Here is a 22,742-nt window from a genome sequence, read left to right as displayed (position 1 = left end):
ATAATGAGCATCTGTTAATTTACAGGTAAATAAAGTTTCTTCTACAGTTTTCTACAATTTTCAGAGATGAGGTGCAATGTATGGTCAGGGATTTCACCTCGTCCCTCTGGGAGGTTAAAGTCCTGGAAGAAGATCTGAAACTGCTTTCAAGCAAAAACTTCACTGCAGGAGTACTCCGGAATACTTTGCAGAATACCAACGAGGTTTTGTCAGATTACATTGTGCCTGCAAACAAACTTTAAAGTGACACATAATCTCTAGTTTGGTATCAAGTAGCCATCGTGTTGTCCAAAAAAAAAAAAGAAAAAAGATATCTAAATATCATTGACAGCTCCCTTACAGCTAGCTTGTCAAACTAAAAGTTCAACAGTAAATGTTTGAGTGGAGCAAATCCCAAATCACTGTCTCAAGAAAGTGAAACAAGCACAAAGTAGTAAAAACATTAGGACTATTTTATATGTTAAGCTAGTGGGGTTTTTTTTGTTTGTTTTATTTTTTTTTTTGCACAGATGTTGGCGTTTTCCTGTCCTATATTATATGAATTTGCTGCCTTTTGCAGCTGCAAGCATAGAGACAGCAAAGCTCCCTATAAAAGGTCAGAAACAAAGCAAAGGAGCTTCCTGTTCTCGTCACACACTAAAAGCCTGGCCACTAATGCAGGAACACAACATACAATAAGCATTGTAACCGCAAGCTAAGCTCAGAGCAGATTTATGTTTTGAGGCTGTCACAGCACACATCTCAGGATTTTCAAGAGGCAGCACTTTGGTAAACATGGTCATCAATAATACAGTAGACTCTCCCAGACATAGGATGATCTGGGTCAGGTTCCTTGTCATTTGAATTCCAATAAGTGGCAGTAAAATATGATTTTATCAAACTTGGTCTTATGCAGCACAACCCTGAACTCCAATAAGGAGAAAACATACTGGTGAAACAGGAAGCTCCATTTGTTATACAAAGAAATTAACTACAATGAGCCACAGATACAAGCCGGAAGCTGTTTTGTTCAATCTGTTGGAGGAATATGGGTAAAAGCAAAATGCTTCTTTACTACAATGGTTGGATCAATAGATAATCTTGATAAGTCTCCCTAATAACAAATAAATGACTCAATATTCAAAAGAAAACGAGGATACATCCAAACTAGTTTATCCAGAAAGATTTGAAAAACCGTTTCTATTTCTTGTCTCATGGTTTTACAGAACTTCGAGATTTAAAACTGGGTTTTCCTAATCAATAAGTGTTTTTCACTTTATACAATGACATTCACAGTCAAGAAGAGACTGTATTAGCTGTTGCAGCTCTCTACCCATCTGTGTAACTGTTATGCTCTGACATTACCAGACAGTGAGCACAGAAGGGAGTTAAAACAGAAGGTATTTGATTTTATGATGTTCACAGCAAAGTGCAAAGTTTATTAACCAAAAGAATGACTTCTTCATGATAACTGGAACTAAAATGAAATGTGTTAAAGGCTGAATCATCAAGAAGTACAATCAAAACATAATGGAAACGGGACGTGCTGTGGTGGCGTAGGGGATAACGCGACCCACGTTTGGAGGCCTTGAGTCCTCGACGAGGTCGTCGCGAGCTCGATTCCCGGACCTTTGCCACATGTCTTGCTTGCTCCCTCTCCTTCCCCCTTTCCTGTCAGCCTACTTTCGTATAAGGGACACTAGAGCCCACAAAAAGACCCCCTGGAGGGGAGAAAAACAAAATGTTACTTTATGAAAAACTGCATATGTCTTGTTGGCTATGATTAAGTAATAAATATTTTTATGAGACAAGTTATATTATCAAGAAATTTCTTAACCTGTTACCTAAAGTAAATGGCAAATGGACTTTCCAAGTCATAATCAAATGACTTCACACTGGAGCCACATTCACCCAATTATACCCACATTTCTACATCAAAACTCAGGTCATTGTGCAACTTGTTGCAGGAGGAACCAGGAATCAAAATGTTCTACAAAAAGTCCAGCCGGGACAAACATCTGTTGCCATCAAGTGAAACAAATATTGCAGCGTCTGAAATGCTGTTAACGAGGCCCAAGTGTTGTACTTTTACTTCCCCATAAATCTACAAGCTTTCCAGCACAGAGTTTATTTCACTAAACTGAAGGTTGTATCGATTTTCAGAATAAAACAAAGTGATAAATCACTTAAAATTAAAAAACAACAACAAAAAAACACTGGTATAATTCTTCCAAGCTAATTTACCTTTAATAAAAGAAATACTTAGTTTAACGTAACACTGACAAGCCTCCAGAGGGTGAGGATCCTCTGTGTTTCATTGTGAGCAATAAAAATGATTTGACTGTGACAGTAGATTCCTGTTAAAAACACACCATCTTCTGTGAATGCTAGAAGACACTGTTCTGCTACATTAATATTGTAAAACTTTCTGTTACACAAACCACATATATCTTAGTTTTTAGCTGAATTGTATAAGGCAGAATAACAGAAAATTATACACTTGAAATCACCAAAGTTCACCAGGCTATTGGTTATTCCCCAAGTCCTCTCTACCCATACATTATATTTATATCAGTTTGGAATGTCAACAGTATAAAGACACTACCATTGCGGTTTGGCAATTCTACAGACAGTATAATTACAATCGCCAGCTTGAGCATGCATGCCTGCATGCTAGTTATGCAGCTTTTCCTCAGGCCAGGCCTCCTGGCAGAGTGAATAATGATCTGTGTTACAGTCGACTCCCAGCTGTAATAATTTAGCAACCTAAGGAATAATTGTGCTTTTCTTGGGCACCCACAGCAATCTGTTAATGACATGACCAAAGCCTGCAGTAACAATCCTAGCAATAACTGAAGAAAATACCTGAACAATCTATCCGAAAACGATCAAAACACAGAAAATGGAAATGAAGAATAAGTAAATTGCTTTTTAATTTAATGTGAAACAGGTATGAAGCAAAAAATAATAATCAAACAACATGCCTGTTCAAAATAGGTTTTCCATCCAAGTATAAATCTTACACATTATTCTTTCCCACTTTTCCTGTGAGCCCTCCTTCCTTTCCCTTCCCTTCCAGACACCCATGGGTGTGGCAAAACTCCTCCACCAGCTTGAGAGGGGATGAATCACGGCTGTCGTCTCCACAGCAACCAAGGGTGGATGCTGAAGTCTTTGCACGAAGGGATTCTCATGTGGCAGGTGGTGCTCCTTCCTCCAGTGAGAACTGGAATGGCCTGCAGGGCCTGACCCGAGCAACGCCACGGCTGGCAAGCTGTCAGCTCAACTTAGCATAGATCACAAAGCTGACATGAGTCAGTGGCGTGCTCTGTGTTGGTATCAGGGATATTAGATTGATGCAAAAGGCCCCAAGCCAAGGAAAGTTAGAAGAAAACGTTTCCTTTCCTTCATTTATTGTAACTTGCTTTAGAACAGATTGATTATTGCAATAATCATAAACTGAGATCTTCAGGAAGAACTCGTTTTGCATATTTGCAGGTTATGTTTGATGTTAAACATAAAGCAACTGCATCCTTTCAAGAAAGTGACAATTTAATTGGTAATGATTAGGTTTTTAGTCCAAAGAGCAAAGTAACAAGAGGCAGTTGATCATATGTTTGGATCATACTTTTCAGACAGAGGCACTAAAGCTAAACTGACACAGAGAGAAGCTCAATATCTGTGGCCTGCAGCATCAATCAAACTCTGAATAAAATAGGATTTATAACAGATGAAAAAAAGAGAGCTGTGATTTATAGTCAGACAGCACATCTGTTAGATCATTGTAAAAAAAACTAAAGTTCTGGCCATTTAATAATAATAATTATTATTAGCCAGTCTCGCTTCATACAATATTTTTTTAACACAAAATGCCCCTTAGAAGGTTGCAGATAAAGCACACATACTTTTTCTAGCAAACAGCAAGCTCGTGTCATAATTCTGGCTTAATGTTTGAATGTTCTCATCAGAAATTGTAAAGAAAATTGAAATGTAGATTCTGTCACACTTGACCCCAGGGCTCCCATTAAGCTCAAACCTGTCATGAACTGGAAAATGACATAACGCTTAAATAGGCATGGCCTGGGGCAAGGTATAGCAAGGTTTTAAAAATTTAACTTTTCAAAATCATAAAAGGAAATAAAAATTTATATCGCTCCTAACTTAGAAAGTCAGTCTAATAAAATTTCATTGAAAGTTTCAGAGTGGCCAGAGTTTTCTTTAGTTCACATCTCACAGGACAGAGGACAATATGTCCACAGTCACTCCATTAAAGTCTAGACGTCATTCATTACATGTAGCCACTTATGACAATGTTGTTCTGATTTAATGGTCTTCACACTAAACTTTAAGCTTAATTTTACAAAAAAAACAAAAATTTTACTTTACATTTAAATTCAATGTCAGATAAAATAAGTCGCTTAATTCGTTGGGGTTTTTTCCACTGATGCATCTAACAGGTAAAATTAACAGTCAGTTGAGAAGAGTTTCTAAGGAAACAATTATTTCTCTGAATATTTTCCCTCTTAATTATGCTGCTCTTTATGAAAAAAACAGTCTAATAAACCCAGCTTTCTATTCATGTAAAACATCCATTGCTCCTGAATCTTCTTGGTCCTTTTCTGTTTAATTTATATACGACTCCCCTCAGATCTATTATTAGACATCAAGACATCTCCCATCATTCTTACGCAGGTGACACACAGTTGTATTCATCCATTTTCTTCTGACATTAACCGTCTCTTTCAATGCCAAACTGATGTCAAGGAATTTTCCAGGAATTTACTAAAACAAATTCTTGTTTTAGAATCCTATAATCTGAAAAAAACTCACTCATCTTCCTTTGAATCTTTTGTTGGTTAAACCCTGTGAGGATTTTTAAAAAAGGTGTCACATCCATAATATACCAAGGTCTGAATCTTAGAATCATATTCAACAGATTTAGACAAACTAATTCATGTCTCTATTTCTAGTAGATTTGATTACTGTAATAAGTACATAATAGCCCCATGATAAAATTCAGCTGATTCAAAATCCTGCAGCAAAGCTTCTAACCAAAACCAAAAGATTTGAGCAAATCACTACAATCTCAAAATACCTTCACTAGAAGTAAATTGGAATAAAACTGTTGAGTTTTTAAAATATGGGCATTCATACCAGTAACAGGTCAAAGTTTTATTGGTAATTGGTTAGCGAAGATGTGCTACAATGGCAAGGTCTTCATCATAAATGTATTCTTTGAAGGTTTCTGTGCAGTTTGCATGCTTTCCTGTAGGTTTTCTTTGTTCTGTCTGGTTACTTTTTACAGCCAAAGAAATTCCTAAATCTTGACAACAGGAACAAGTGTGTAAATGCACAGATGTCTGTGTTAGCTGCCCAGGCACTGCTGTGCTTTCGCCTATTGAGTAAAAGGTTTTGGTAGCAGATCTGGTGCATAACATTACAGAAAAATAAGCAACAGCAGTCCTCTGCGTTTTCTAACTTATAGTGTGCTGGCTTGACACGGCAATTATATTTCCAGCAGGGAGCAGGATATGGCTTTGTAGCAGCTGGATGTATAAAATTGGATGTTATCCTTGGCCCAGACTAAAGACTTCACACTTTAAACCAGAAATAGATACACAAAGCCAGGAGGCAGGTTATAACGACTGAGAAGGTGAGCTAAACATGTTTTTATTGCCATAAGTCATACTCAGAAACATTTAAGTTGGTGATTCAGGTAGAATCAGAAGCTTTCTTAAAATAAAATACTTCCACAGTACAAAATAAAAAAAACTAGGTAAAACAATCCATCTCTTTGTAGGTTTATGCAGTAGTTTTCCCCTTAAAGATTTTGTCCAATAAAGCAGCTTTTCCATTAGTCAGAATGGGCAAATTTCATATCTGACTCCAACAGGCATTTTTTCAGGAAATTAGTTATATGACTTGTAATGACAATAGTAGTTTTATATTTAGTATTTAATTCCCATCATTCATTTCTACAGTTTTATTTTAAATCAACATGTTAAATCATCTCCCTCCACTTCCAAGTCACGTCAAGTTTATTTGTACAGCGCATTTCAGCAACAAGGCGCTTCAATTTACTCCACATCTTCAGGTCTCATTTATTCTTGATAACTAACTTTACCAGGACGCCTTGTATAAAGTGATGTCTGTTTCATTAAAATGAATATCGGTTGTTAAAGTAACTGCTTTGCCTTTATGCTTCTCAGAAAGGATTATTCTCCCAACTTTTTGTTCACAGTGTGTTCAGGAGCCATTAAATGTAAAATTCCCCGCCTTTTAAACGCTTTCCAATTATTCGGCAACACTACAGTTTTTCCTACCAACAAATAAATGCAGACTTGTAAACTTCAGGATGTGTGTGAAGTTGCATGTCTTTGAATGAAGGATGGTAAAGATCAGCAGAGCTCAAAGATTTTAAATGCGACAGCTGAAAAAGGGGAAAAAGGATCATATGTAGTGAACAGTAAATTACGTGTTAAATATAGCAGAGTTATTCTGAGTTTTTTTCAGGCTACATGAACTACTGTTTACAACCAATTTATTACTAGAGTTTCCTTCAATTTGACAGGAATTAGTCTGATGTTTGAGTCCACTACCTTCTTATATCAACACACACAATCTGACAAAGCTGCTAACAGAAACAGTAGCAGTAAAATAAGAAAACCACAGTTAGAGGTGTAACTTAATGTAAAGATTTTATTGCCACTTGAATATTAAAAAAGGCCTCTGCACTGAAATGTTTTATGAGCATGGCTATGAGGGACACTAACAGCACACTGTGTGGGTCAGAGAAACGCTTTTTAAAGACTAACATTTTCTGAGCTTTTCAATGAATGAGTTACTCTGACGGTAAAGTGGAAACAAACTATAAAATGCTGCCCTTTAATATATAAACTGATATAAATTGAAATGTATGTTCCAATGAGACAGAGGTTGTCTGCATCCACACACCCACTGCTTGAATTAGACAGCCTGTTTGAGCCAGACGATTTAAAGGGAAATAGAGGAGTGCCTTATGGACGACTGCTTCAGTTTCAGCACCATGGACAGGGGACAGCCATTTTCCACAAGGAGAAAAAAAGAGAAAAAGAAAAACTGGAAATCAATGACCTCAGTTACTGCACATGTAATGGGACTATTCTACAGAAAATAAGGAAAACAAGGCGAAATAAATGTGAGGATGACACAAGTAAGCAGCCCCCTTCTTTCCCAGGGAGTGTTCTTTTTTTTTCTTCCTAAAACTACAGTATGAAAAGGTCTCTGTCTACACCACAATGTATTTATAAACCCTACAATCAAAAGTTTCCCATAACAGTTTGAAACGATATTACATTGGCTGTTTAAAAAACATGAAAAACCAAATTGAAGATTTGTCTATTATCTGTAAACAGTAATATTCAAGCCTCATCTCATCAGATGTAGATCTAAACTTTACTCATTCTAATATGAACATGATTTGATATCAGGAATTCTACTGTAACTTAGAGTTAAAGCCATCACTACCAATTACTGGGAAAGATATGCAGATTTCTTATGTTGAACATTAATAACTACATCTGAAAGATTCTCATTATTTGTGGCATTTAGTAAATGCAACATGTTGGTAATTCAGACTGATCTAACCAAAAAAATCTTTCTGACTTAGTTTCAGTTAAAGAAAAAAAGGTGGGGATTTTTTAAAAACAGACATTAAAATTAGACTTGGTGTGTAAGGTGCGTGTGTGTGTTGAATCTTGTGGAAAGCATACAACATCAGTGGTGAAACATGAAATGAGAGTGGATGATCATTACTGTATTAGGAATTATTATATCAATTTCCTCTATGTATCTGTTCTGAGTAATTCCTCTCAACATAGCATGCTGGTGTTATTTCCCTTCGGTCTACTTCAGTTTTATCTACAGTATCACATTCTCAAAAACACCAGCATACAGTAATTAGCTTTGGTTCAAGTTCAGGTTTTACATATACATTCTGTCAAGCCACAGAGTGAAAAAGACCCAGACCTGAGCGTAACCATGCCTCTGCAGTGATCCAGGCAGAAAATTACATCATAATTGCACTAATGTTGGAGGTTTTTGCTTTCCTAGAGTCTCCTGAAGTGAGAGTTCTAGCCTGTGTGTACCCTGTTCAACTCTTTCTGGGACCAGGAGTGTGTATTTACACACATCTATGAAGGTTCACCAGATACCAGCTCAGGAACTTCTATTCTGTGCTCGCTCTCAAACAGATCAACATCTCCTTACATGCATGATGATTTAACATCTAGAACTGCACCACTGCATTCTGCTGGAAACGGAAAACCTTTTGACAAAACTCCTCAGCCACTGTAAAAAGGACAATTTACCCAGGATTATGAATTGAATTCATGGCTTCAAAGGAGGAAACAACCCAAGATAGACAGACAAGGACACACCTGGTCATGCCATGGTGATGACAGATTGCTCCAGCAGTAAACCAGAGCATTAAAGCAACCATGAATGTCAAATTTCAGTATATAGATATTTTATGTACTATGTAAAACACAATTTCAAATAAAAACACCACAGCTAATGTGAAAAGGATGTTGTCTTTCTGCCCTCATGCAGACACTAACCCACCACAGCATCCCCTGGTATACATGCAGGGGGCTCTTGCTTTCGAAAGCACGCTTATCCTTTTAATCGGAGATGAATCCATCAAAGTGGGTCAAAGTCTTCCCCATCTGCCCCGGTCAGATTTTAAATGCACAAGGGTTGATTAAAAAAAGACCAAGAAAATAGGCCATAAAGCAGAAGCGTACTCAAAACAATAAAAATAAATAAAAACGATCAGTCTAGAGAAAAAAAAATATTAAAGGTAAAGACTCAAAATAAAGATGTGCATGTTTAAAAAAAAATCCCACAAAATAAAACAAAATCTCTGATTTGAATGTGCAGTATGAAAAGAAACAGTTTGCAGTTTTTGTATAAATGAGCCAAACCAACTTTTTGTTATCCATCATATATACCCTTAAAAATGCACCGTGCAGCAGGCAGGGCAACATGGTGGGGAGGGGAGAGTGTGCAGCAGGGTGCTGGCTGCAAAACAGCTGGGAGGATGGGGGTGACGGGTGCTAAGCTTCCCCGTAGTTGTGTGTAAACTTTGCATGGCTCTCTGTGATATGTCCTAATTAGTCCTGAATGCCTTTTTTTCTTATTATTGTGTATTTTTAGCTATGGAAATGGTTACATGTAGTGTACTCTCTTGTTGTGGATCAAAAATGATGGAAAAAGAAAAGCTCTAGATAAAATTGCAGCGGGAAAGATTACAGAAGTCGGCTTCTCATCTGCAGATCAACCTACAGCAGCATTCTGATGTCATGTGATGAGCAAGCGTCGCTACGTTCTGCTTCGTACAGGCGTGGGGATCAAAGAAGAGGGCAGGCCCTCACATTTAGTCCATCACTATGCAACGCAGCGGGGGAATTTCCTAGATTAAGCATTGGCATGCACTGAACAGAGAAGGGTCACTTACAGTGCACGGTATGTTTTGCAAAAATAATTTTTAAAAAACTACAGTGAAAAATCCTGATACTATTTCGATTCAGAATTGAATTCATGCCAACTAGCAAGGGAGAAAAAATGGTCACAAGCTTATGACGATTGTAATATACAGCATCCCCTCTAGATGAGTGGGACAATAAAACGTTGCCTTTTTTATTATATTATTGCATCACTAAAACAGTCACTGATCTTCATTATACAAAGTTGTAAAAACCAACACTGTTGGTGCCAGTGACATTCCCCAGCAGAACAAAAACACTGAACAAGCAGCTCTGTTCTTCCTGAATTATGTTCCATCAGTTCAGCGTAGGCCTCAGTATAAATCTCACCATGTGGAGTGAATTACCAAAATAAATGAGAAGCAGCACATTTTAATCATCATGGTCAGGAACTCCATTTATCTTTTCTGTCAACTGCTTCACATCAACAGTTGAAGGAAGGAAAAAATGCACAGTTTTAATGTTAAATGGGTTAGGATATAGTTGGGTTTACAACATATAACTGCAAAAAGACTCTTTCTCAAATACATCCTGGTTTGATAGTACAGAATGACTGGGCAGTCATGTTTTACTGCAGTGCAGATAAATATAGACATATACTTTTATTCATCTAATGAATCTTTATAGAAGGTTACAGTCATACTGACGATTAATATGCATCTGACAATCTGAGCTGAAGTCGGCTCCTAACTTTGATTTGACTTTGCCTCGGCTGTAATTAGAGAAGATAGTGAAAGTTCCTCACATTATGGAAAGATTTTGCTTTTGTTTTCTTTCAAATTACATTTTCACTGTAATTGTGTTGCTGGCAGGCAGGCTAATATGTAGAGTATTTATAGAAAATGTTTTGAGATGCAATCACCCTTTATTTGACTGATGCAGAGTAATGTTAAAAAACATAGAAAATAACATTGAACAGTTTTCATTTAGATTTTTCTCCATATAATAAAAGCTAAAAACTAGAACTCCACCAACCGTCTTCAGAAAACTATGAATATCAAGGAAGCTATCCTATAGCAACCACTATTCTCTTTAGAGTTTCTTTGGCGATATGATAACATGAACACTTCCTGCTTTAAAGGAAAAACTTGCAGCAGATGTACTGAACTCATCTCTTGGACTTCATAAGGCAGCAGCGTCTCTGAACACTGAACTAGTGTCACATCAAAGAAACTAAGAAGTTAAGACTCTGCTCTGAGCCAGCTAATATGGCCCAGTGCCTTCAGAGCTTTGAGAACAAGCCTTCTCTCACATCCAGGATTTGAGTGAATGTCACTCTTTACCCAGACCAATTCAGACATAAGAGAGGTCTGAATAGAGCATGCCTTATTTCTTTTCCCAAATAGTCAGTGATGAAACTGTATATGTAAGTTGTGGTTCAGAAATGCAATTCTAACATATTTAGTATACAACTGTGGTTCCCAAAGAAACAAGAGAATAAGATCAGGACTGAATGAATTATCCAAACATTTTACTAATACTGTAAAGGTCAACACACACAGGGTTGATAACCCATATTTATCAAACTATCCACAACAGCATCTGCTCAGTTGGTTGCTGACAATATAAGATTCTGTGCTCAACTTGTTCTACCAAAAAGCCACAGCGGCTCAAATAAAACATCACAACTAAAGTCCAGTGATTGGTTTTCTTACAGCAGACTTCAGCAAGATGTATCCATTGTGATGCATGTAAATTGCTGATGTGTATCATATGTGCAATCCCTCAACTCAGTGCATTCCTTCAGAGCTGTTTCTTTAACCACAAGCCAGCAAGTAAAATGTTACATTTATTTATGGTTTAAAACCAATCACTAGATTCAACCTGTATCTGTTGCAGCTGAAGTAAAACTGTGTGCAATAATGTGGCAAAACAGTAAGATAAAATATCAGAAGAGGACACAAACACTTCCAGGGAGATGTTTACTAAAGAAATGCTAGTTTGTCTCGACTATGGTGGAGATGGGGGGAGCTCAAAGTTTGATTCATTGAATTATAAACAGACTTATAACTGCAAACTAGTCAAGAAATTGTGTATTCTTAAAATTACTTACTGTTTGAATAGCTATCTTACTTACAGAAAAAATTAATTAAATAATGTTTTGTGGACAAGACCTTATTACCAACTTTGAACATTAAGAACATCAATGGCAGCAGAAAATGTTGCTTTCACTGATGTTTACCTTAGAGGTATTTACTGAAACTACAAGATTCTTTTGATTGAGAAATGTCAAATAAGTTTACAGGAATTCAGGAAGTCTCTGTTCCTCACTTGACTTCAACCTAAGAGCTGTTCAAGAGACATCCAGATGCAGACAGACGTTAGAAACTATTTATTGTCTGAGCAATAAGACAAAGCCTGGTGAAAAGCTCACTTCCTTAAATTTTAAGCTCAGATTAAAACACAACAAAAACCTGCTTCAATATATTGTTTTGTTGTTGTTGTTTTTAAAGTAGCTTGCAGAACAGGCCTGTATCACTTTCATACTAGCATAGATTAAAAAAACACATTATAACAACCACTGATTATCCTTCCATCATTACACCTCTCAGTGGGTGGGATATATATGCTGACCCATGTCCACCACTGAAAACACCTATAACTGGCATGTGAAGATCTGAACTGGTCCATAAAGCAATAATCTACTGACTCATTATTTCTTTTAAATCAAGCATCTTGACTCTTTCATGGAGACAGTGCTCCACATTGGCTCTGGTCTCATTCAACTGGATTATACGACCTGCACAAAGCAAAAATGGTTCATGCATATTTTAAGAAGCACAACGACTTTGAGGTATTGACTAGGTTTCCAAATTCCCCAACTCTCCAACCCGGACTCTGATGTGCTGGGAAAACAAGTTCAATCCATAGAGGCCTAAACGCGCATTAAACTTGGTGCAGATACCACAGCACACATTCTGGGTTCTAGTGAAGTCCATCCCTCAATAGTTGTTTTAACAGCAAAAGGCGGCCCAAAACAGGCGGTCATAATGTTATGCCTGACTGGTATATATTGAGGACACTTTTTTTGCTCCATCGACACAATGAAGCAAAAAGTACTGTCCTGCTCACACGAGTAAGGCAGACAATCAATATCCCAACACAGCTTCATTGCCATGCATTCACTGGCTGAGCTAAAATATGCACAGGGGGTCCAAACACAAATCAATGTGGGGCTCTGCATGGGGTGTCCTTATTTTCCTATGAAAACAGGAAAACTGAACAGAATCCAAAACAGGACCAGCAGTAAAGATGGATAAAGGTGAATGTTAGAATAAACCACACAAAGATTCGTCCTTAAGCTGCAGATGATCATTATTTTCATTGTAATGAGTGTTTCATTTCTAAAACGGCAATGAGGCATCCCATTGTACTTTTCCATCTTAACATATCTGTAAACAATACACTGAACACTCAATCATTTCCTGTTTTACATTGGTGAATTCAAAGGCAATCAATGTTTCCGGCTTCCCTGAAGGGGAATCAAGTGAAATCCCGCAATCAAGAAAAAGCACCAATTACAATTCTGCAACAAAGTCTTGCATAATACCATATTAAAACTAGAATACACAATTTTCATTTTATATATATATATATATATATATATATATATATATATATATATATATAGAGCTAAATGAGCGTAACCAGAAAGAAGAAACAATTTAACGCACGAGCACCACAGGGACACAGGAACGAGCGGCTCCAATACCTGAAACGTGTAAAATCTCGTCCCATTCGGTGGATGGACCTTCGGGGAGTTTGTCCCCGTACTCACATCGGAGAAAATCATAATTCCTTCACGAAGAAAACAATCCAAAACTTATCCGTTTCCCCTCCTTTCTTCTGATCAGGCGAACTGAGAAATCGTTCGAAGGAAACTCGAAGAACAATCCGAGACAATGACTCGGATCAGCTGCTGACCCGACGCTGCGCTCCCGACATTACAAGGTGGAGAGCTCCGGTGAGATGCGCAACGCTCCTCAGAGGGAACCAACCCCCCGATCATGAAGGTGGCTGCGAGGAAATCCCTTGGTCTTTACACCTCGCCCCCTCCACCAGCAGGTGATTAATCTTGGTGGGCTTCTAGCGGGTTGAATGGAGAGAAGGACTGAGCGGAGCCATGCTCTCTCCACGCCCGCTGCAAGCTGCTCTGCTGGCGGCGCGGATGGCTCAGTCTGTGCGCGGATTATCGCCTCCCCCCTCCTCAGGCTTCACCAATAATCAGTCAGAGCATCACAGCCGCGCTCAGCTGACACAACACAGGGTGCTCAAATTAGGAGAACACACGTTCCTCGTTTATGCACTGTAAAGCTGTACTGTTGTTACAGAACAAATAAAATCCAGTTTGTTTGGGGGGTATTTTCCGTTATTTGGTAAAGTAGAGTAATATTTTTAAAGTCAGTATTAAGGTAGGAGGAAGAAGACAATCCTGGGTCACATTTCTGTTTGATTTGAGCCAATACATACAGTATTTTGCATGAGGGAATGGGTGCTTTAAATTTTTAGTTTGGTAAGGACCTCCAACACAACTTAACCATGATCCAGTTCTTAATTCCAAAAACAGTGACATGTGTTCACAGATAAACTATGAATGCTGATAGTTTGTTATTTTTGCACTTGTATTTGTGCTGCTGTATAAATCCTACATTTTTAAGAACTCAATTGTCCTGTTTGCTTATGGCTTGGGCCAGTTCTGTTTCAAACTTTTCATAAAAACACAAACTATAAATGTGTTTTTGTGTCACATGTTTTTTGTATGAGTAAGGGTGAAAATACATAAAGATTGACAAATTTTGTTGCGTTGAATAAAATATGGATTTCAAAGTGACTGAATTCTCATCATTTATATTTTGAGAGTGTAAAATGTCTTCAAACCATTCACTGGCCTCCATCCTAAATGTTTACATTTATTTTTGTTTTGTTAAGACACTTTCCGATTCTAGTCAAAGTCAAATGTTTAACCATTTTAGGGGAAGTTCACTGACCACGTGCAGTCCCACTTTAAAAATCCTTGAACGTTGTGCAGTAATTAAGTTTTCTTGAATCTGCACTATTATACATGTGTATGTCTGCAGTACATTACATTACACAGTTACATTATTTTCTTTGGTTTAATGAAGTATTCAAAGTAACTCAAGTATTCATATTAAATGCTGATGAGGAGGGATTTAACTATTTGATCAAATTAGTTGTGATTGAGTTATGAAATCCACTTTAGTCAGGAAAGGAAAGGAAAAACCCTTCAGTTCATGCTGTAGCTTGATTTCGTGTTGTTAGACACAGCTCAGATTAAGTGGTTTGAACTTGAAGCTAGCCCTGAACTCTTTGGATTAGACTTCAAAGAGATGGTCTTGATTTAGTGCCTTAACAACATTTTATAGTGGAGAAGCAAAAGTTTAGATGAAGTCACTCTCATAAGTTCATCCACACTGCTTTTCAAATGCACCTAAAGGTGCATAACCCTTTTACACCATTTGCAAGGTGTAAAAACATTTACAGAAAATTCCACACATTCACTCACATGCAAAATAATGAGCTAAAATCTGTTCATGAAACAGCTTGAACCACAAGAGGAAGGGTTGCTCTCACTTTAACAATGTTAAAAATCACTGCACCGATTTTTTGAGTCATTTAGCAGAGAGCAATGTTGGGATCTGTTGACGCCAGGAGAACGCCAGGAGACAGGCCGCAGATGGGCCTAACGCTGACTTTCTGATTGGCTTATGAAATCTGAGGACAGTACACTCAGAGGCATCCTCAGGGCAGCAAGGTCAGCTCAGTAACAACTGTCATAAACTTAAAGGACGGATCACAATTTGCAAAGTTAGGGGAAAAAAGCAGACAGGACTAAAAACTGTACATAAAAAGAATGTATATTAAAAAAAGTCAGGAAATGATTTCATTTTCTTTGAAAGAAGGAGAAGAATTGACTAAAGTCAGGTGAAAGGTCAAATATTTACAGCAGCTACAATATTCTAAACTGCATACCGTTCTAATTTGATGGCGATTTCGTGTTTATCTTTGTTTATCAACTTAAGATAAAGGTTGATAAATCTGAGAAAACAATTATTTTTTGTCAAATAAACTGTTTTTTTGTGTGTATTTAAGAGGCAATGATAGTATTATGGTTCAATTTAGAAAGATGAAAAACATCCAGATGTATTGCCTATAAATGTAAAAAACAACCTTGTTATGCTTTGAAAGCTTTTCAGGTGCAGTTTATAAGAAAACGTGTCCTCTTGCACATCAACTACATGAGGTTTTTTGTGCTTACAGTGTACTGGTCTATGACGTAATTATACAGATGTGCAGTGGGCGTGGCTTAGTCACTCATTGGTTGGAGGCTTTCAATCCTCTCAGTGTTTCCTCTGGCTCTCACTGCTTTGTGTTTTACGATTCCCAGAGCTGCCAAAACCTCACAGATAATAAATTACATTTGGCAAAAAAGACTGACACCATTAATGTAGCATTATGCAAAATAAAATATATTCCTATTTTAAAAAGTGAATGCAAATTCTGAGTAGAAATGTTCCATCTAAACGTTCCTCTTCATCTGGTCCAATCAGAGAAGTTTGTGCAAATACGGATGTGTTTTCATTCATTAAAATTCATATTGGTTACGTCACGCATGCCTACATCTCTCCTTCCATTTAAATCCTTAAAGAAAAAAAATCCGTACATGAGCCTTTCAACCTTTTGATTGAAAAGCCTGTGTTTGAGCCATTTGTGGGGCTAATCTGTATAGCCAACCTGCTATTCCTCTGACAGAGAAAGTGATAGTAAATTGGGAGAAGAGTGGTGTTTTTATCAAAACAAAATACGGTCAATGCTTTCTTTTTAATAACTCTCTGCAGTGACCCAGAACAATGAGGTGAGGCCACATATAAGCATGACGCTTGACTGCGGTTACCTGAGGAAATGCTGTTTATCTGGATCATGTGTTAATTTCTTCCATGCTGCATGTAAGTGTTTCTCAGAGCGTTTAGCTAGGAGCCTGTTTGGTCAAGAAACCACTTAAGCTGCAAATGGGCAGCAAACGACACAGAGAACAGCAACACTTAGAGACTCAGCGATCGCAGCTTCATCTCCCAAGAAAACACAAGTTGGAGTTATTTTCTTTCATAACCCTAATTCATTTTTATATCATCCCCAAATTCAACAAAGCACAAAGAGATACTGTACTTCCCTTTATTCTGTCTTTTACTTTTCTAAACTTCATTACTGAAGTTTAGTTCAACACAAGATGATATTTGTTTTAAAAAAGCACAGCGCCACTCTCTCCTGCACGGTTTAAAAGCCCCTAGGAATCCAAGTTATTCAGTGGAAAATGTGACATGTTACAATTAGAATACTTTGTTGTCAACGTAGATTGCACACAGTGTTGAACACAGCATGCTAACAAGCTGACTGGAGACGTACTTTAGGTGATGAGGCTGTGCAGTCATGAACTGTAGTTCCTCGAGATCACAAGAGAGTTTCACTGTCAGCGCAACCAAACGGTGACTCAACAACCTCCTTTAGCTGGTGTCAGATCAGAGAAAGAGACAAAAAACTCAGAGAATTTACAGAGACAGCAGTAGAAACTAATTGTGTTGATTTTTCAGTGGTAATCTTTGTTTTCTTTGCAAATAACTTGCATTGTAGTTCAGTCTCTCGCAGAAAATCCTTCCAGGCTCTGGAACATCGTCACCTTTCACTAACAGACATACATATTCCTAATTGGGTTTTATGTTCTGCTCTAAATTGGACAAACTGTTAATGATGTCAAGAATATTATTCATGCCAATTAGTATGCCAAATTGTTTTTGGCATCAAAATTCGTTGTGGTAAAACAACATTTTCCTGAAGGAACGTCATTCCGCAACACCAACTCTCTTTCCTTTAGTCAGCTATGGTTACTGCAATAAACCAAAGGAAAAACTTCCACTATATGCACAGCTTTCGGTAATAGACCTTCCCTGAAGTACAGGCTTCTGGAAACAAATGCCTGAAGCAGAGCAGCAGATGCATATTGATCGTGTCGGAAGGGATGTGTGGGCAGACAGCTGTAATGGATGCCATGCCTCCCCTGTCACAGCTGAAACATTGGGGAGGTATCGTCAAGGATACAGTTTGAGTGAACAAAATATCTGCTGCAGTCAATAAAATCCACCAAATGCAATAAAATACTGCTTGAGAAAAAAAGACAACACTTTAGAAGTTTTTCAAACTAAACACATGTGGTTTCCTGTAATAAAAAGGTATTTGGCCACAAAACACTGTAACTGGTGACTATAGAAAATGGATAAACTTTTTTGACTTTGGCTTTTGTGAGTGGTGCACTAATTTGTGAATAATCCTTCATAAAACTTTCTACTCTACAAAATGTTTATCTATATATCAGGACTTAAATTCACTGATAAATTAGAATAAAATGAGAAACATAATTGTGATGGATCATGGAAATAACATCAGCTCACCTAATAAGCAAGCAAGTATAAGCCATACATTATGATAAAACGTAACAAGCTGATTGAAGTTATAAATAACTCAAAATGTGAATAAAATCACAGTAAATATCCTAACTTATATTATTATCAAGGTTTGGCAATAAATAAGCAAATCCATAAATAATTAAATTAGAAAGAAGGTTGAGGTGAAATGCCAATGGGCATGAAATGGAAATTTAAATTACCAGAGAGGTGAATTGACCCAGAGTTTGTAAGCATGTGTGCCAATGGGGAAGGACAAAGACAAGCGGGAAAAAATTAAGAAGCCAATTTAGATGATTAAAATGAGAAAAACACATGAAACTAAAATTAGAGATATAGGCAAAGGGATTCTATTCTCCAAATACAACAGAAAGAAATAGTGAGAAACAACATTTCCTGCTAAGATTTAGCACAATTCAGCTGATACACTTTGTTGTTGTAGTTAGCTATGGTTTCAGGGTTTAAAGTTTATAGTTTGGAAACTGCTGGAATCTTTTCTACATACAGTTACTGTAGTTTGAAGTCCCTTTAAAGAAATGCCAAAGTCCAGGAATGATATTTGCTGGCTCCTCCATAATGTTGCATTTTGTAGTAAATGCACATTTACAAGCATATATTAGTATAGCTTCAATGTAAGTTGTAAATTTTCACTTCTAAGGAGATGTTTATATAAATCTGATGCCATTTACAGTTTCAATATAACCATTGCGCCATGAAAAGAAAGATAAATATTTATGTATTTCAGTCGTTGCCTGGATGTCATGGATTTGCTTGTTGCCTGTGGGAAATCCTAATATTCCCAACAGTCAAGTTGTTTCCATCAACTCCAGTAGAAGCTTGAACCACTGATGACATGTTCTCATTGAAATCTGGGCTCAACGAACAGATTTTGACAGTTGGCGGTCATTTGTAAACAACCTTCTTTTATTCTATAGCTTAGATGGAGACAGGTTTTGACAGGATTTAAAATCACTCAAAATGGGCCACAGGGAATCAAACTCACTGCTATATTTAGTGTTTAGGGTCATTTAAGGTTTTATCAGGCTTCATGGTCCCTGGTTGACACAAACCTGCAAACCTCACTCCTTCCATATCTGACTACAAATATCAAATGGATCTGACTCCTAATGCTTAAATGTTTCCCAGGGAGACTCAAACAGCCCCACTAAAAAAAGAAAACTGGAATAAAAAGGTTTCTAGCCAACGATTTAAAAAAAAATGTTGGCAAGTATCGAACAAACATATCGTGTCTGTTTTAAATTGGCTTCAGTATTTTTGAAGCACTTATATTTAGTTTAATAGGGCTGTATTTAGATTTCTAAGACTACCCACTGTGCTAGTGGCTCACTTATGCTTAAAATCACAAACATACATACAAGGACAATCTCCTGGAAAGTACTCTAACTCATAGTGAGTTTGGCAGTGAAAGTGTTGTAGAAGGTTTTCAATCATGTCTGAGTAAAATTACATGGCACTGGAAGCGAGCGGCTCTTGACTTTCCAGACCAAGCATGAGGTGTCGCTTAGCAGTTCCAAAGAAACATGCTGAGTCGAGAGAATAAGCTGTCATATCACTTTTTTAAATGTAGTTATTCATGAGTATGTGCTGACTTGTAATATCTGGAGGATGTTAAGTTATCTTCAGCATGGAGAAAGATTCTGAGTCACCGCTGCAGAGTGGATGTACATAAATTGGCTCTTTTCATCAGTTTTTTTCTTTTTAGTTGCAAAGTGGATCTGATTAAAGAGGGCCTAAATATTATACAGTGCCTATAAAAAGTATTCACATCGTTGGATGTTTTATCCTTTTTAAAATCTATTCATAATCAACAACATAATTTGGCTTTTTTTAATTTTACAACAAAAAAAAAACACATTATTGTCGCAATGAATACTGATTTCCACACAATTAATAATAATAAAAAAAAAGAACATCAAATAAATAATTGCTAAAATATTCAACCTGTTAAAAATGACTAATTCATCAGAGGTCCAGCCAATTGGTACTATGAGTGGAATGGATTTCACCTGAGTGCAGTGATTGTGTTTCAGGTGATTGCAGTATAAAGACAGCTGTGTCAAAAAGGTTCAGAAATTTCTGAATTTTGGTCCCATTGACCTAACCTGAATCAAAATGAAATTACATTAAATAAAATATGCCATTTGGTGTGATGAAGGTGGATGTAACAAAATAAAACTAAATCATGAATCTTGTCAAATTTAAAAGCAAATTGAGAAAAGTAATTACTGCACCAGTTATATTACAGCCACATGCTGAGTGCTATTAAAACCTGCAAAAAGGATGTTTGACTTAGTTGTTTTAGCTAAATGCACTTTTGCAATGACAGCTTAATGACAGTTTAAAAAGCTTGTCTGCTGTTGTTTACTTAAATTTTCATCCAAAATACACCCAAAAGGTTTGAAAAAAAAAATCATGCTTTTAAAAGCCAATTTGATTTATTTATAGGGGAGGACTTAAGAGAAAAAAAGCTTGAGAGCATTATGTAGAAGTCTAAAGTCTGCATACATAGAACCATGTGTTGTTTTTTCTTCAGAAATATGTAAATAAAGTATTATTTTTCCATCCATAAAGATCAGTTTATATTCAAGCCCTGAAATTGGTCTTGCGAGATGTTATAATTTACAGATTTCTCAAGTTGACTCCTTCTGCTGACCCAAATATGGCAGGAAACTAAATAAATACACCACTTTACATACTATTTCAAGCTGGTTGATAAGAAAAAAAAAGATTTTAATTAATACCTGAATGGAAAAACATTCTTGGAATGAACACAGACTCTAATTTGGTTATATATCTGGTTAAGATCACACACAAATTTAAATCTTTGATTCTGCCTGAATGAAGCTTCACACAGATAAGCCGGTAGCCTTCAGGGATCTGAGAGCCTGTGCTGTGCTGCAGCCAGTCAGGCTGCTCTGAGGGAGCCGACCCATCTTACATATTAAGTTTGAGTTCATTCCTCAGCATAGCTCTCCATACCTGAAAGCCCTGTCTGCAGCACTTCTGGGAATAACCACAGTGATGACAAGTTGGTTGGCAGGTTAACTGGAGACATTATAGAGCTTTAATGAGCATTTATAAATGCACAAACATGCAGTGTGCTGACAGCGCTCAGAGCTCTGAGGGGGCGGATGATACCTCCCACATGCTGTCTTGAGCAAAAATAACTAACTATAACACAACACTGTTCATGATGAGGAGGTATAATTGTTCTCAGATACTAGAAACTGAATCCAACTAAACTCCCAAGCAGCATCCACACATCACTCCTGCAGGCCGTAGGGCACTTCAGTTCTGCAAACGAGACCTGCAGAGGAGGCGCTGATTTACTTATTTAAATACATTTAATGTAGAATTTTACAAAAGTACATTTAGAAATTCAAGTGCTGAAAATGAGCCTCAAATAAATTTCTTTTACCACTTAAAAATTGTTCAATTTTAAAAATAGTTTTCATTTATTCATTGTGATTTTATTTTAAAATTGCCTTTACTTGGTTATTTTCTGGGAAAGTGCTCTCAACTGTTGAAAAACGGCTCTAAACAGATATCTTTTATTGTTTGAATCCTCAAACTGTTTATTTAATCTGAACACTGATGTATACTAACCTACCTTATTGTGGAGAATTGTCATTCTCTGATGTTAATTCTCATGTTTTTCTTGTTTATAGATGCCAAAATTATTTTTGCTTTTAATAAAGGTCCAACCAAGAAGTAGGTTTGCAAATTAGCCTGTCTCTAGAAAACCTGCACAAAACAACAATTGCTCCATTTTTCACATATAACATTGTTTAATGTGCTGTCATTTTTTGTAATTTAATTCAATCCAAATAAGACCAAACACCTGGACTGCAAACATCAATGAAGTCATTGACATCTTCTCTCAAAACACATTTTAATCCTCAATGCCATAAATCCTGATTTATTAGAGGTTCAAACTAAGTAAAAGAAACCCATTTGAGCCACTAGTGGAGATTTTGCTATCTACCTGGAAGCTGAGGGGCTGTAATAGGAACAAACCGCGCCACACAAATGACCTCGATATTGACACGATCAATCTTCCCAGCATTTACGAGCGCTTTTCTTTTTATTTGCTAGATGTGCGTCTTTTCTCACTCCCACCCGTTTTTCCCCTGATTGTTTTTACTTTATTTGCAAGTTCAAGCTCATCAGTCTTCTCCTGCCACGCAGGAGGAAGGAACAATCTCATAACTCTCTCATTACCGCCCCCAGCCTGGTGGAGAATCCTGCTGCCACCGCTGCTGCTCACGCTTAATGGCAAACCTCGCTTTTGGGACATACGATGCCACTTCTGCATCAGTCGTGTCTCTGAAACTCGTTAAGTAATGCAATAGGAGCGCAAAGAAAACAAGGTTAAAGTTCCGAAGATGATGAAAAAAAGGGTTTAAACTGAGCTCTTGTAATATTTAGGGGGTGTGCTTGATGAGGGCGGGAATAAAAGCAACTTTTATGAGAACTTTGAGAAGAATTCACACAAGCAAAACCAAAGTCTCACATCCGCGTTTAATTAAAAGTCTGTCCTTAAATAACGCAGACATCATTAGGAGGGAAGATAAATGCTGCAGAAATAATCACATCAGAGCTGAAGGATAGGAAACAAACCTGTCCTCACTGTTAGACAAAGAGGGAATCCAGTGTTTCTAAATGGACCATTCGTCCTGTGTAAGTTCTATATCTTCAGCCCTGTCCTACAGGTAATTACCAGCGTTAATTAGCAATCCTGACA

The 22,742-nt window shown here is 37.2% G+C and overlaps 1 protein-coding gene across 10 annotated transcripts in view; it reads right to left on the bottom strand.

The window, feature by feature from the left end:
• The window catches only part of ppfia2 (PTPRF interacting protein alpha 2), a 120,055-nt gene that overhangs the window by 64,258 nt on the left and 33,055 nt on the right, over window positions 1-22,742 (bottom strand). The window contains exon 1 of one of the 10 annotated variants that reach the window (XM_028043415.1): window positions 13,216-13,666. The exons of 8 other annotated variants lie outside the window; for them this stretch is intronic. In XM_028043415.1, the coding sequence (XP_027899216.1) occupies window positions 13,216-13,296 (81 nt within the window). In that variant the 5' untranslated portion in view covers window positions 13,297-13,666. Of the gene's footprint in view, window positions 1-13,215; window positions 13,667-22,742 lie in introns of those variants that run through there. One more of the 10 variants, XM_028043417.1, reaches the window with a different exon arrangement.

Source organism: Xiphophorus couchianus, chromosome 17 (genome assembly GCF_001444195.1).
Source record: "Xiphophorus couchianus chromosome 17, X_couchianus-1.0, whole genome shotgun sequence".
Classification (NCBI taxonomy): domain Eukaryota; kingdom Metazoa; phylum Chordata; class Actinopteri; order Cyprinodontiformes; family Poeciliidae; genus Xiphophorus; species Xiphophorus couchianus.
This window is presented reverse-complemented; position numbering and strand designations above follow the sequence as displayed.